The following is a 14,025-nucleotide window of genomic DNA, read 5'->3' on the forward strand; positions in this document are numbered from 1 at the left end:
AGACCTCACAGACGTGCTGAGAGCCTTTCTCGGAGCTTCCACAAAAGGCATCGAGGGCGTCGATGGAGGAGACGACTACTTTGACAACGGCTTCAAGGCCGGACCCCGAGCGCGTCCTTCGACGGCTGCGGCACCGATGGCGTCGACGACTTCTTCGAAGCCAGAGCCTCGAGAGAATCCCTCGACTGACATGGCGCGACTGCTTCAATGCCTTCTTAGAAGGCCTCACAGGCTCAGACAGTCTCGACGGCGTCAAGGACCGGGACCTGGCACAGCTATGGCGATCACCCTTGTCCGATCGGGACCTCGACGGCTCCCGAGGATTGCGTCGATCACCCAAGCCCGAAGGCGTGCGAGTGGTGGCTCTAGCTCATTCCTTGCCGGCTTCTCTCAATGGTGTGGACGAAACGGTGCCTTGCGATCCGAAAATCGCCATCATCTGCTGGCGGAATGCATCCCATTCGGCCGCAGACAAGTTTTTAGTGGGACAAGATACCCGCCGTCTGGCGGAGTCCTCTGACGAGGACGGGAAGGCGAATGGTGATGGTAATTCCTTGAATGCCTCGAAGAGGCAGAGGAATGGCGGGACCCACTCCAAGACCGAGACCCCCCCCTGGACTTATGCCGACACGGACAGTCGCCCCTCGAATCGTCGGTCCAAAGACCAGTAGATTTCATCTTACTGTTTTTAGAAACCCTACCTACCGACAACTACTACTTCTGCTCCCGCAAGGCCTTCGAAGTCAGGGACTGGCAGTCATCGCAATCGTCAGTGGCGTGGCTTTCACCAAGGCACCAGAGGCAAACATCATGCGGGTTCGTAATGGACATTTTGGAACCGCAGTCCTGACACTTTTTGAAGCCCGACTTCGGGATAGAAGACAAAGACATAATGAATCAAGTTAGAAGAACCGAGGCGCGCCGAGATTCCAAAGCGAACACGTTCGCGGAAAACACAGAACTGTGGCTACGGGCGTCGTGTGTCCGATATATAACATCTGGTGACGTTGACCATCGACGGAGGCCCTCGAGGGACAGCGTATCGACGTCATCAACGCAGGACGCCTACGCCGAAAAAGTTTTCAGAAGCAGCACAGCTGTGGTAATTACTGTCAAAGATGTGGAATATGTCGGAGGACACAATCCCGTCGAAATAAAGATTGCTTAAAGAATATGATCAAAAGTAGTATACGGACAATGAAACTAATGATTTCCTATGGAGGTAAGGCAAGGAAACATGGGCTGTCTGCTGTGACTAGGGTATTTTGCAGGGTGATCTGGTGGTTTATGTTTGCATTTAATAGGTTGAAAGGTGTCTAGTCAACTGAAAAGCAGCATTTGAAGTTATCCATAAGTTTTACTTGCATTTCATTTTCAATATTGTGAGTCTTAAAAACAGGTAATTGTCTTCGACGGATACTGTCTGTAGGCATGAGTTTGTCATGGATTAACTTTACCAATCAATGGATTCTTCAGAAACCCCATCACACTGGCTCAAAGAATACTCCCTCTCCAACTTTTATTAATTAGTTCACCACGTCAGTAAAGAAGCTGCTTCGCTCCATGGAAACAACTCCAGCCCTAGGTTCCTCGGTCAGCACAGAGAGGTAGCGCTCTACAGCAGTGTTCCTTCATCAGCTGTTGTGCCGGTTTACATTTCACGGCTTCAGTTAGGTTTCCATTACTAGAGGGCAGCATGTGCTTCTGGCCTCCAACAATCCTCATTACTCAGCTTATTTTCCTTGTTACTGTATTTTCACACTTGGGGAAATAAAAGTCTGTTTCTGACAACTTAGACGTGGAATTTGGTACGGTGCTCTTGGCACTCGAGGGGCAAGTCATTCCTTGATGTCTTGTGTGCAGAACCACCAGGGACTATATTTTGAGTGCCTTTCTTGGGTCAGTGAGGGGAGGGATGACAATATGCCTTTAGGGCATGGGGAATGGCAGGGGCATCCTCAAAACGAGAATACCATGACTAGTCAGATGATGTCACAGCGCCTAAACAACCCTCCCAACCCCTTGAGGGTCGCCAACCCACATTAGCTAATCCCTCATAAACCCACTCCCAGGATCAGGTAGTGGCTGCTGTCCCCAGGCCACATGGGGAGATAGGAGAGGGAGGGGAAAAGGATACAAGTAGAAAAAGAGTGGAGCATAGGGATATCAGGAGAGGGACTGGAGAGGAGGGGAGTGACAGGTTAGCACTGGAGGGCGCCAGACCAATAAGGCCAAAGCTTTTAGGCCATGGCTTCAGATAGCAGGGGTTTCCTGATATTAGTTAAAAATCTGAATTAGGGACGTGTGGGTTAGGGAGATGGGGAGCCCCGGTAAAATGAGGGAGGGATGTCCATTAGCGTGCCCCAACCACTATACATTTAAACACCTTCTTTAATTAAGAAAACTGTTGGAACGACACATGGAGGTTTTAAGGCCATCTGTGATACTATTCGACCCACTTTTCTCACAAATATCACTGCAAAGTAGAGACAATGGTATAAAAATATGTTTTTTTACCTGGGAAGAATGATAAATACCCCGTTTTATGGATATCAAATGGCAGTTTTGCATTAACCGTGGTGTATGTCTACAATCACATTAATACAAATACTTAAATTACTGTGTTGACTGCTTTCTTTGAGAAAGGATTTCACTGAAAACTAATAATCAAAAACGAACAGAGAAAAGATATGTTGATCTGCAATACATGCATCCTTTAGAGGGCAAAATGTGATTGCGTAAATAGGTTTGGTGTATGTTCTCTCCGTCAGAAACAGGCATCACCAGCAGGGGCATTTTCTCCAGTTTGTGCCACCAGAGCAGTAGACATTAACTCACCACTGTTTGAATGTCGAAGTGATAACCCTCGAGATGCAAGTTATGCTTGACAGAAAACTCAGTTGTAATACTACATCCCTATGAGATGAGGAGCGGGTGAGACATTGAATCAAGGAGAAAGCGCAGTGAAGTGAAAGGGACCATTCCTTTCAATTATCCACATCAAGACACAGATAAATGACCCACTTCAGGTCTTCAACATTATTCCACACCAATAACTAGACGCCTTATCAAGGCTGTCAAGTAGTACAGTCAACATGTTTAGAACAGTGGCAAAAATTAAATTCAATAAAATACTTACCCATGCGGTGTGCTCTCGTAGGTAGCATCCTTTGTACTCTATGCTGTTGGGATGCTGTATTCTTTGAAGGAACCTAACTTCTTTAATAATATCTTGCCATTTCTGTGGGAAAAACAAAATCATTGTTATCCCGTGAATAACATTGTTTAGGCAAACAAACTTCACTAGCAGATGGATAAAATTACAAGTTACTCACCGTAGTGACTAACGTACTTAGTCCATAGTCCCCTTTCCTCCATACTGTATGGGCGTCCCTTCCAAGGGACGGGAGACAACCTTTTTCACCAGAAAAAACCTTCCCCTTTAAATTTATAGACGCGCGGGGGGGACACGGCACAGGGAGTATGCGCTGCCCTGACTCCACCCTCCAGCGCCACACCTCAATCCCCACTGACATGTCGACAATAGATTTAACATTGCCTAATGACACCAGTATTATTAGGGGGGAGGGGAGTTGGTGGGACGTACGGAGGAAAGGGGACTATGGACTAAGTACGTTCGTCACTACGGTGAGTAACTTGTAATTACTCTTACGTCCCGTCCCCTTTTCTCCATATTGTACGGGCGATTACAACTGATTGTAGCCCCAGGGTGTAGAGGAGACCCTTCTTAAGCAAATAGGTAACTGAGAACCGCCTGTCTGAAAGCCGCACCAGATCTAGAGCCGGCATCCAAACAGTAATGCTTGCAAAAAGCTGAAGGAGAGGCCCACATGGCCGTCCTGTTTATGACTTGTCAAGGGACATGGCGTTGGAATGAGATGGCCGTTGCCTTGGCCCTGACTGCGTGGGCATGCATGTGGTCTGGAAGTGGCTTGTGCTGGCCCTCGTACGCTTCTTTGATGGCAGAGACAATCCAGCGAGATATGGAGGCCTTAGAAGCCGGATAGCCTAGTCTTGAGCCTCCAAAAGTGACAAACAGGGGGTCCGACTTGCGGAAGCCTTTGGTCCTGTCCAAGTAGAATTTCAGAGCACGCCTGACATCCAGGCAGTGCAGCACCCTTTGTGCTTCGTCCTTAGGATCGGGAAAAAACGTAGGAAGGACTATTTACTCGTTTAGGTGGAAAGCAGACGTAACCTTGGGCAGAAAAGCTGGGTGCGTCCGCATGACTAGCTTGTCCTTGTGAATGGCGGTATATGGGCCTGGATCTCGCTGACTCTACGAGCCGAGTTAAGGCTGACTAGTAAGGCCGTCTTGATGGTGACCATCCTGATGTCCACGGACGCCATTGGCTCGAATGGTTTGTGTGCCAATGCGCCCAAGACTATGTTGAGGTCCCATAAGGGGTGCGGTCTCTTGACAGGTGGATAGAGCCTATCGAGACCCGGCAGACTTTTTTTTGACGATAGGGGTGGAGGAACATTTTTTCCTGTAAGCCCCAATGGCTGAAAGGTATGTGCTGCAGGTATCCACCTGCACGCCTGAATGAGCGAGGTGCGCCGAAAAGGAGAGTGCGTCATCCAAGGTGCAAGCCAAGGGGTCAATTCCCTTGGAGTCTGCCGAGTGGCAGAATGTGGTCCATTTGCTTTTGTACTGGGATCTAGTGGCTTTGCTCCTGGTGCCCTGTATGATCTCCAGATTGGCCTGTAAGAGGCTAAGGCACCGAAGCATTACCTGCTCAGGTACCACGATGTAAGGGCTTGTTTCCCTGGCGCGGGGTGGATGATGCTGCCCCCCTGTTGCGCCAGAAGATGTGCTGGACCCGTCGGGAGGTGTTTTGGGAGCTACCTCCGAGAGGATGAGTAGGTCAGAAAACCATGGCCTGGCTGGCCACCATGGAGCTATCAGGATGATGAGTCAGCGAGAGGCCTTGATCTTGCAAATTACCCTGTGGATCAGAGGAGTGGGTGCAAAGGCGTAGGCTTTCATGCTGGTCCACTTGAGGTGAAATGTGTCGCCCAGAGAGCCAGGGCCCTGACCTTGCCAGGATGCGAAGTGGGGACACTTCTTGTTGTGCCCGGTGGCAAAGAGATCCATGTGGGGGTGACCCCACCTGTTTAAGATCTGCTGAATAATGAGGTTGTTTAGCTGCCACTCGTAATTGTCCGCTCCCAGCCTGCTGAGCCTGTCTGCTTACAGGTTGGATTCGCCCGGGAGGTGGACTGCCCTGAGGTAGATGTCATTTTCCAGGGCCCACTCCTACATGTTGATCGCCAGTCTGCACAGAGGGGATCTCGTTCCTCCCTGCTTGTTGACGTAGTACATGCTGGTCGAGTTGTCTGTCTGGATGAGGACAACCTTGCCCTTGAGAAGTGATAGGAATGCTCTGAGCGCTAGCCAGATGGCGTTCAGCTCGAGCCAATTGATGTGGTATTCCTGCTCCTGCCGAGTCCAGATGCCGTGGACCGAGAGATCGTCCAGGGTGGCTCCCCAGCCCTCGAGCGAGGAGTCTGGGGCGATGCTGGCCTGCGGAGAAGGCAGCCGAAAGGGCTTGCCCGTCTGTAGGTTGCAGTTCATGGACCACCAAGATAGGTCCGGGTGGAGCGATGGAGGAACGTTGGTCATCTCGGATTGAGAGTCCCGCTCCTGATTCCATAAGGCTGCAAAGTGCAGCTCAATCCTTATCATTAGTTTTGTGTGCGGCACGGCTAGCAGAACCGCCGCTAGTAGACCAAGGAGATGTTGGTACCACCATGCCAAGTTCACCTCTCTGCTGAGGAAGTGGGCGGTGGCCCACTTGATGGCTGAGATTTTTTCCACCGACAGGAAAACCCTCTTCGAAGCATGTGTCCCAAATGAGACCCAGGAATGTCAGACTGCATAGGATAAGTAGCCCTGACAAGCCAGTTGTCGAGGTATGGGTAGATGTGGAGGCCCTGCGCTCGGAGGAGGGCCGCTACAGCGTTCATGAGTCTGGTGAAGACCCTGGGGGCCGAGTTGAGGCCAAACGGGAGGACTTTGTATTGGAAATGGTAGCCCATGATCCTGAACCTGTAGGAAAGAATGATGGGGCTGCCAAATCGGGATGTGTAGGTACGCGTCCTTCATGTCCAAGGGGCACATCCAGTCTCCCTTGTCCAATGTCTCCATTTTAAAAGCTGGCATAACCATCTTGAATATTTGAAGGAGTAAGGAGAGGTTGAGGGTTGAAAGGTCCAGCACAACTCTCAGGCCAGCCTGGTTCTTCTGAATGGCGAAAATCCTGGAGTAGAAGCCAAAGCCTCGCTGGGAGGCTGGAACTTCCTCCACTGCCTGGCTCTCTACGAGCGACCGGATCTCCGTCAGAAGAGTTGCTGTCCCAACCTGTGGGAGTGAAGGGGAGAAGAGGCTGGGATAGGAAGGCGGTACCCTGTGGATGCTAAGGAGAGGATCCAGGGGCCTGTGAAATTCTGATGCCAGAAATGTGCGTGGAGTGCAAGCCTTCCCCCCACCAGAGACACGTGGACCCGAAGGGGCATGTCATGGCTTCTTTCCCTCAGAGGCTGAGGGGGACTGGAAAAAGCCCTTACACCCCCTCCACCCCCCCACCCCCACTGCCTTTTTGTTGCTTGCGTCGGTTCTGAGACTGCGAGCGATCCGGCTGCCTGGATCTGCATTCCTGAAATCCGCGGACCCCTCCATATGTGAAACCCTTCTGTGAGTGCTGCTGAGATTAGGTGTAAGATTTGGGCGTGGTCTTTTTAAGAATGGACAAGGACTTTGCTGTTTGTGAGCTGTTCTTTTTGTCCAGCTCTTGATCCGTAGAAGAGTAAGAGTTCGAACCCCCCCCCCCTAGAACAATAGATCAAGAATGCGGTTGAATTTCATCGCCCGGAGCCAGGCTGTGAGCCTCATGTCCGTGGCAATACAAATGGCACGGCACGAGGTATCGATATGCGCCACTGTGGATTGCATGAAGTCATGCACCACGAGGTTGGCCTCCGCTAGCCCCGCCTTAAAGTGTGATCGGCATTGGGAGAGGAGTTCCGGGAAGAAGTCTTCAATTTCCCACCATAACCGTTGGTTGGCAGCAACCAGCATGGCATCTGCGTTGGCCTGACGCAGGTGCAAGGAGGTGTTGGAGTAGATCTTCTTGCCCTAATCCTCCAATATCTTCTCCTCCTTGCCGAGCAGCGCCACAGAGGCGGCGGCTGTGGAGGACTGAGGCTTGGAGTATATTGATGCTGCAGCTATCACTAAAGAGTGTGGCTGAGGATGGGTCGACAGCAAGAGTGTGTCCCCCCTCCATCTGCATATACTTGGCATGCAGGCATCGGTTGACCGGCTGGACTGAGTGGGGCTTGAGCCAACCCATCTTGGCCAGGGAGACTACATAGGTTTGCAGTGGAATCCCCGTGCTGGCAGAGAGGGGTCTTGTGGGGACTTCAGCCAGAAACCCCTCTGCCGTCTGTTCGACCTCAGGCTGAGGGAGGCCTAGGTACTCCGCCAGGCCAGCAAGACATTCATGGAAGGCCCTGGCTGACTATGGAGGATGAGAGGGGTAGATGGCGCCAGAGGCTGGGGTACAGAGACCGGAGGCTGAGGAGGCGGCAGAGGTTGCAGAGTTGGCTGTGGAGCCGGATGAGGCGGCAGCACAGGGGTCAGGGAGCCCGATGGAGGCGTCTATGGTGCCGCTAGTATGGCGGGGAGGACTTCCCTGACTGCGTCCTTGATGATAAACCCCATCTGAGGAGACCTCAAGAGGCCGAGAAATTTGTCAAAGAGCACCTCCTCACTGGCCGAAGAGGTGGCAGGGGGTACCGACGGGGTAGCAGGGGACTGCTGGAGCCGCTGCGAACCCAGTCTGTATGGACGCATGGGAAAGTTGCCCTGCATATATGACGGGTAGACTGTAGGCCACGTACCTGATTGCGACCAGTGCCACGTTGACACTCGTTCTTCGCCGAATTCATGGCGTCGGACGGGTGCTCCTGTCTGGCGCGGCAGCCATTATGTTGAGCTGCCAGCCACTTGCCTGCAAGGTGTTGCCCAGCCCACTGGGTCCGGCCTTGTCCAAGACTCTCGCGTGTGGTTCACGATGCCTACCCTGCTCCTCGGGCAAGTAGGTGCGACACCCTCAAGCCGGGGGTCAGGAGAGATGCATTTAGGCACCCTTCTGACGTAATGACGTTATTAGAGCATTGCTCCTCAGACGCATTGCCGGTGTTGGGGCATAGCATCTCGGCCATTGTGCCGGTAGAAGGGCGTAGCCCCTCGGGTCTAGACCCGGTACAAGAACCTTCCAGTCCCTCGACACTGCTTCCGGGAGGATCTGAGTACCCCTCAGACCGGAGGCCGGTAGCTGTAGCAGGCTCGGTGCACATGCCGGTGGAAGGACCTTGCGGTCCCTCCCGCAGAGGAGTGTCCCTGGAAAGGAGTCTTCCATGCAGGGTGCGTGGAAAATAAATATCGGCCCTACCTTGGACCTGGGACAATGCTTCACAAAGTTCTTGAGATCCTTTGGAGGCGCTTCTGGAAGAGCTCCCTCCACCTGGCTAGTCTGTTCTAAAGCACCTTCGAGGACAGCAAGTCACACGCCGAACATGATTGCCAACCATGGTCTGAGCCAAGGCAGAGGGCGTGGGGGTCTGAAGTTGGGAAGAGTCTGTTGCAGGATGGACACCTGCTGAACCTTGTAGAAGTCGCCATGCGCCAGGGAGGAGCGTGACGCCTGAGCACCGAGTACCTGAATGATTGATAAGACAAAAAAAAAAGACAAAGAAGTATCCGCGCGTGGAATTACATGGCCGAAGCCAAACCCAGGAGCGCTGGTGAATTTCGCCCGTTCTCGTCGACGCGGAAAAGGGGACTGAGGTGTGGCGCTGGAAGCAGGAGTCAGTGCAGCGTATGCTCCCTGGGCCGCGCCCCCGCGCGCCTCTAAATTTAAAGGGGAAGAAGGTTTTTTCTGGTGAAAAAGGTTCTGTCTCCCGTCCCTTCGGAAGGGATGCCCATACAGTATGGAGGAAAGAAACAGGACGGGACGTAAGAGCATGTACACAACACTAAAGCATGCTGTGGGGGAAATATGGTAGCTTACTGTGCACATGAACAAGACTGCACCATGAATGCTCCCAGTTGATCAAAGGATGTGTTTAAAATTGCTCACTTTAGCTAAGAATTTGCTTTAGAATTTCTAATGATCAACTGTGTCCATCATACACAAGATGCAAAAAAGCCTACTTTGAAAAGCAAACATTTCCTAATTGCAAAGGGGTGTTTATTGCCATAGCTGTTGTGAAAAATATGACAAAGGAAAAACTGGAAATGCCTAAATAAGTACATAAACAGGTTTCTTACTGGGAAATCAAAAGCTAATTTGGTTAACCATGGCAGCAGGGAGGCGGGCAAATTGTCTTAAAGACCTGTGGTCCAAGTATGTCCTGTCACTTTTTTTTGTCTATGATGTATCAGACTGAAGCATTTAGGTCCCAGAATTGGTTGACAAATTCCTTCAACCCCTTAATAGATTGTTACTGCCCTGGAGTACTTGAAGGCTGAGATTAGGACAACAGGACAAATGAACAATCAGAGGTGATTTCAGAGAGGTGCATACAGATTCAAACTAAAAGCAAACGGCATGCAAGGCATTCTATATAGACAACCATGCAAAGTCTTACCAATATGAAATCAGATTATGATGAGTCTTATCAGACACAAAGGATGAAACAATGTACCCTTAGATAAACAAGTTGGTAACTTGGTAACTTTCTTTCGACTGGATGTTCCTCCCACGTATTCCTCATCTTTGATATTCAATATCCAGCTTCAGAGGTTTTTTTCCGGCAGTAGACGTGCGTGTCGATGCAGTCACTATGTCCCCCAAGGTCCTCCGTCTCGAGGATTATGTCATAAAAGGTAATATATAGCACACGCAGCGCCTGTTGGCTTCTGTTCTGTTTTTGCTTTCAGTAGAACTAACCGAGCTGTAACAGGATGGGAAATTCGTTAGTATCCAAATTGATAGTTTCCAATTGATCGCATGGTAAATCTGGCCTAAGTCTGCCAGTACCATTCGATCGTTTGGAAACAATCAGATTGGGTACTCACTACCAAAGATAGGGAGCGGGGGTTGCCTGGGTGCTCCACATGTTTGGTAGCGATGGCCTTTGTGGGTAGCAGGGGTATCCCCCGCTTCCGGATGTTTGCGAGGCAGGGGACGGGAAAAAGAAAAGCGAACCCTGCGGCGTATGATCCGACCCGCATAGGAGGGACGGATCAGGCGCTGCAGAGTCAGAAGATGAACGGGCGCCAATAAGTTAAGTATGGGGTGGGTGGGGGAATGTATTGGGGGCTGTGAAGGGTTAAAGCTTGACTGCAGCAAAATGTTATTTGTGGCTGAAATGACCACGGTCAATCGCATACATATGGGAAATTCTACTGTGGGGTAGGCTGGTAGGGCGATGAGGAATACATGGGTGGAACATCCAGTCGCAAGAATATAACCAGGGGTAAGTAACTTGTTCTTGGAATGGATTGTGTCCTCCCACGTATTCCTCATCTTTGATAGACTCCCAAAGCAGTGTTTGTTTTGGTGGAGGGAGTACGAGTTTTCTTGATGGTTTCCATGAACCAAAAGAGGACAGCTTTTCCAACGTTTCCATCCAGAATGAGGGAAGAATCAAGGCAGTAATGCATCGTTAACATGTGTATTGAAGACCAAGTAGCTGCCTCACAAATGTGTTTAATAGGACCACCTCTTTGCAGAGTGTTAGGCAGAATCCTGTGCAGTTCCCTTAGGGAGCACTACAGAAGATTAGGACTACAGGTGAGAGCAATAAATCCCCTTTGGTTTCAGTCTGTACCACAACAATTTAGCTGTGGTTCTTGATTCTGGTAGCTGTGGCTGAGCAGTCAGACTTATCTCAAGAGGGAGATGATCAGTATTCAGGGTTTACACAATAGGCCTTCAGTACTATGGAACAAGTAAACACTGACCAAAGCTTTGTAGTAAAATAATATATATATTTATTTTATACACTTCTAGTTAAACACATTTATCACAGTTCTTAAAGCAAGTTAAATTCGGTCAAACAAAGTATACACAACTCCCTAGGTAAATTGTAGACAAGTTTGAGCAAGAGTGAAAACTGAGTAAAACGGCACAGTGTAAACCAAACACAAATGGCACTCTTGTGCTTTCCCTCCCTTGTGAGAAATTGCTAGTTATACAGAAATATCTTCTTACACACCCTAGCAACACTTTCCATAAGTTTGTGAACCAGATAAAGCAAGGAAGTGCATCAGTATAGAAAATACTTAAATGAAAACTGAGCAAAATGGCATTTAACAAGGTTTAAAACTGAGAAGGAAAGGGTGGTTATAAGAAGTAGGTGCACAAACATTTCTAGTTGAGAAGCAATCTAGAGAATGCAGTTGTAACACATTTAGCCAGAGTCAGTAGGCCTGTGCCCGAGTCAGTGGTACATGGCAAGGGCCCAGGAGCAAAATGTTCTTTTAGCTGCAGTCAAGTCATTGGTTAACAATTCGAAAAGGTGGATGCAGAAGGTGAAAGACCATGTTAAAAGAGAGGGGCGGCCAACCCAACAAGTAGGTAAAGGATTTAAAACACCTTTAGCACTACCACGCAGAAAGGACGGCCTGGCGGAACACTGTACCTTATACATGAAGTGGCTCCTGCGGTGGCAGTTGTTCCTGGTAGTTCCTGCAGTTCAGGGGATCCAGCAGAGGATGAGAGGCTCTCGTCGTGGAGGAAGGTTCGAGTTACTGAACTACCCAGGGATGAAACCAGCCGCGCTGCTGCCTGACGAATAAAAGGTACGCTCCTTTAAACTGTGGTCCGGGTGGACTGGTGCCTGGCTATCCGGTCTCTGAGTACCGGGTACTGCCGATTCAACCAAGGCAGGTCCGGGAAGGCGATTGGCAAACTGGTTGGCCCCACCAGCTCAAGGGAAGAAGGCTCTTGCAGGTGAAGATCTTCTCTCGTCGTGTGGAGAAGAGTGGTGAGACGCTGCAGCAGGGCTTCACCGGGGGTTCAGTCGTTGCAGATGTTGTTGGCTTCTCTCCTCTCCGGCTTCTTAGTTCCAGTGGTGACTTCTTGCTCTTCCTCCAGTCCTCAGGATCCTGCTTTTATGCAAAAAGATCCCCATTCATACAGCCTAGCTGTCACTCACACAGTGGAGTGGTCATCTTGGCGGGAGACCCTCCAGCCTATCAGGATAGAGTGCGACATGGGTTGCTGAGGCAACCCTATCCAGGGGTCCTACTCCCCCCCCCCTCCCACACAATGGACCCACCCCAGACTCAGTGGCACCGAAAGAAGGGCTTCTCAGCAGAAGCCCACCAAAAGGACGAACAAAGGATCCCCGACCTGGGTTAGGAGTTTAGAGAAAGACACAAGAAAGAAGTTATATTAAAATTCTGGCAAATAAAGCCTACCGGAGTAGAAGAAGTTACTCTCTTACCTGGAAACGTTATTTCGATGGGATGGTCCGACGACGTATTCCATATCCATGACAGTAATGACCACAGCTGTACTGCTTCGGAAAATCTTTCTGCGTCCTGCGTCGATGTCGATAAGCTTTCCTCGAGGGCATCTGTCGAGCCGATGTTATAAGTAGGACGCACGACGCCCGTAGCCTCAGTTGTAGTTTTTTCCCCCAGAACGTGTGGCACCAAACCACTGCCGGTATGACCACAGAAAGCCTTGTGGAAACGTAAGCTGCAATCGCATAAGAAATTCTGTAGCGGGGCAGGTAGGGAGGGAGCGATATGGAATAAGTCGGACCATCCCATCGAAAGAACGTTACCAGGTAAGAGAGTAACTTGTTCTTCGAGGGGATTGGGTCCTCCAACGTATTCCATATCTATGACAGACTCCCAAAGCAGTACCAACGTATGGAGGAGGGAAAAGAATTTAGAATATAGACATTTAGAATGCCCAATCAAATTGCAGAGTAAAGGACCGCCTTGCCTAAGGCCATATCCTGCCCATGGATAGAAACGAAAGAGTAGTGACGTACAAAAGTATGGACCGAAGCCCAAGTGGCTGCATCACAGATGTTACGAATAGGAACACCCCTCTGCATGGCAGTAGAGGCAGCCATACCCCTAATAGAATGGGCCCTACCGGAGTGTCCTTACCCGCCAGGCGGTAACATTCAGAAATTGCCAAGATAATCCATCTAGACAAAAACTGCTTAGTCACAGCTTGTCCCAAACACCTTCCAGCGTAACCAATTAAGAGCTGATCATCCACTCTGACCCGGGACATGCGAGAAATGTAGAAACTTAAAGCTCTCCTAGGATCCAACCTATGGAGCTTCTCCTCTTCCTTACCAGGATGTGGAGGATAAAATGCTGGAAGAATAACCTTCTGGCTCAAATGAAATTCCGACACCACCTTCGGAAGAAAGGAAGGACGAACTCTTACGACAACCTTGTCCTTCTGAAACACAGTGAAGGGTGGCTTAACTGAAAGTGCCAGCAACTCACTCACTCTGCAAGCGGAAGTCACCGCAACTAAAAACACAGTTTTAAGGGTTAACAGCGTCAAAGGACAAGAATGGAAATGCTCAAACGGAGCACCCATAAGGAATTTCAGAACAAGGTTCAAATCCCAACCAGGCACCTGGAAAGGTGACGGCGGAAACACATTAGTAAGTCCTTTGAGAAACTGAGAAATTAAAGGAATTTTGAAATAAGAACACTCCTCAGACAAGCGCTTAAAAATAGACAGCGGCGCCAGGTAACCTTTAACAGTACCCACTTGCAGGCCCCTGTGGGCCAACGAAAGCTAAAAAGACAGAATCACAGGAATGTCACATGAAAAAGGATCCACATTCTTAACCTTGCACCAGTCGCAGAATTTTCTCCAACGGCACAGGGACTTTGTTGCCAGCCGTCTGGCCGAAAGCAACACCTCCATCACGTCTTCAGGGAGGTCCCAATCCTTATACCTCAACCTTTCAGAAGTCAAGCATGAAGGTTGAGGGATCTGACCTCTGGAT

At 50.0% G+C, this 14,025-nt stretch overlaps 1 protein-coding gene across 1 annotated transcript in view; it reads right to left on the bottom strand.

The window, feature by feature from the left end:
• The window catches only part of TAOK1 (TAO kinase 1), a 1,754,180-nt gene that overhangs the window by 1,370,630 nt on the left and 369,525 nt on the right, over positions 1 to 14,025 (bottom strand). The window contains exon 4 of the mRNA XM_069615276.1: positions 3,140 to 3,241. Within this exon, the coding sequence (XP_069471377.1) occupies positions 3,140 to 3,241 (102 nt within the window). The remainder of the gene's footprint in view (positions 1 to 3,139; positions 3,242 to 14,025) is intronic.

This window comes from Ambystoma mexicanum, chromosome 9 (genome assembly GCF_040938575.1).
Source record: "Ambystoma mexicanum isolate Mex_15411 chromosome 9, UKY_AmexF1_1, whole genome shotgun sequence".
In the NCBI taxonomy this organism is placed as follows: domain Eukaryota; kingdom Metazoa; phylum Chordata; class Amphibia; order Caudata; family Ambystomatidae; genus Ambystoma; species Ambystoma mexicanum.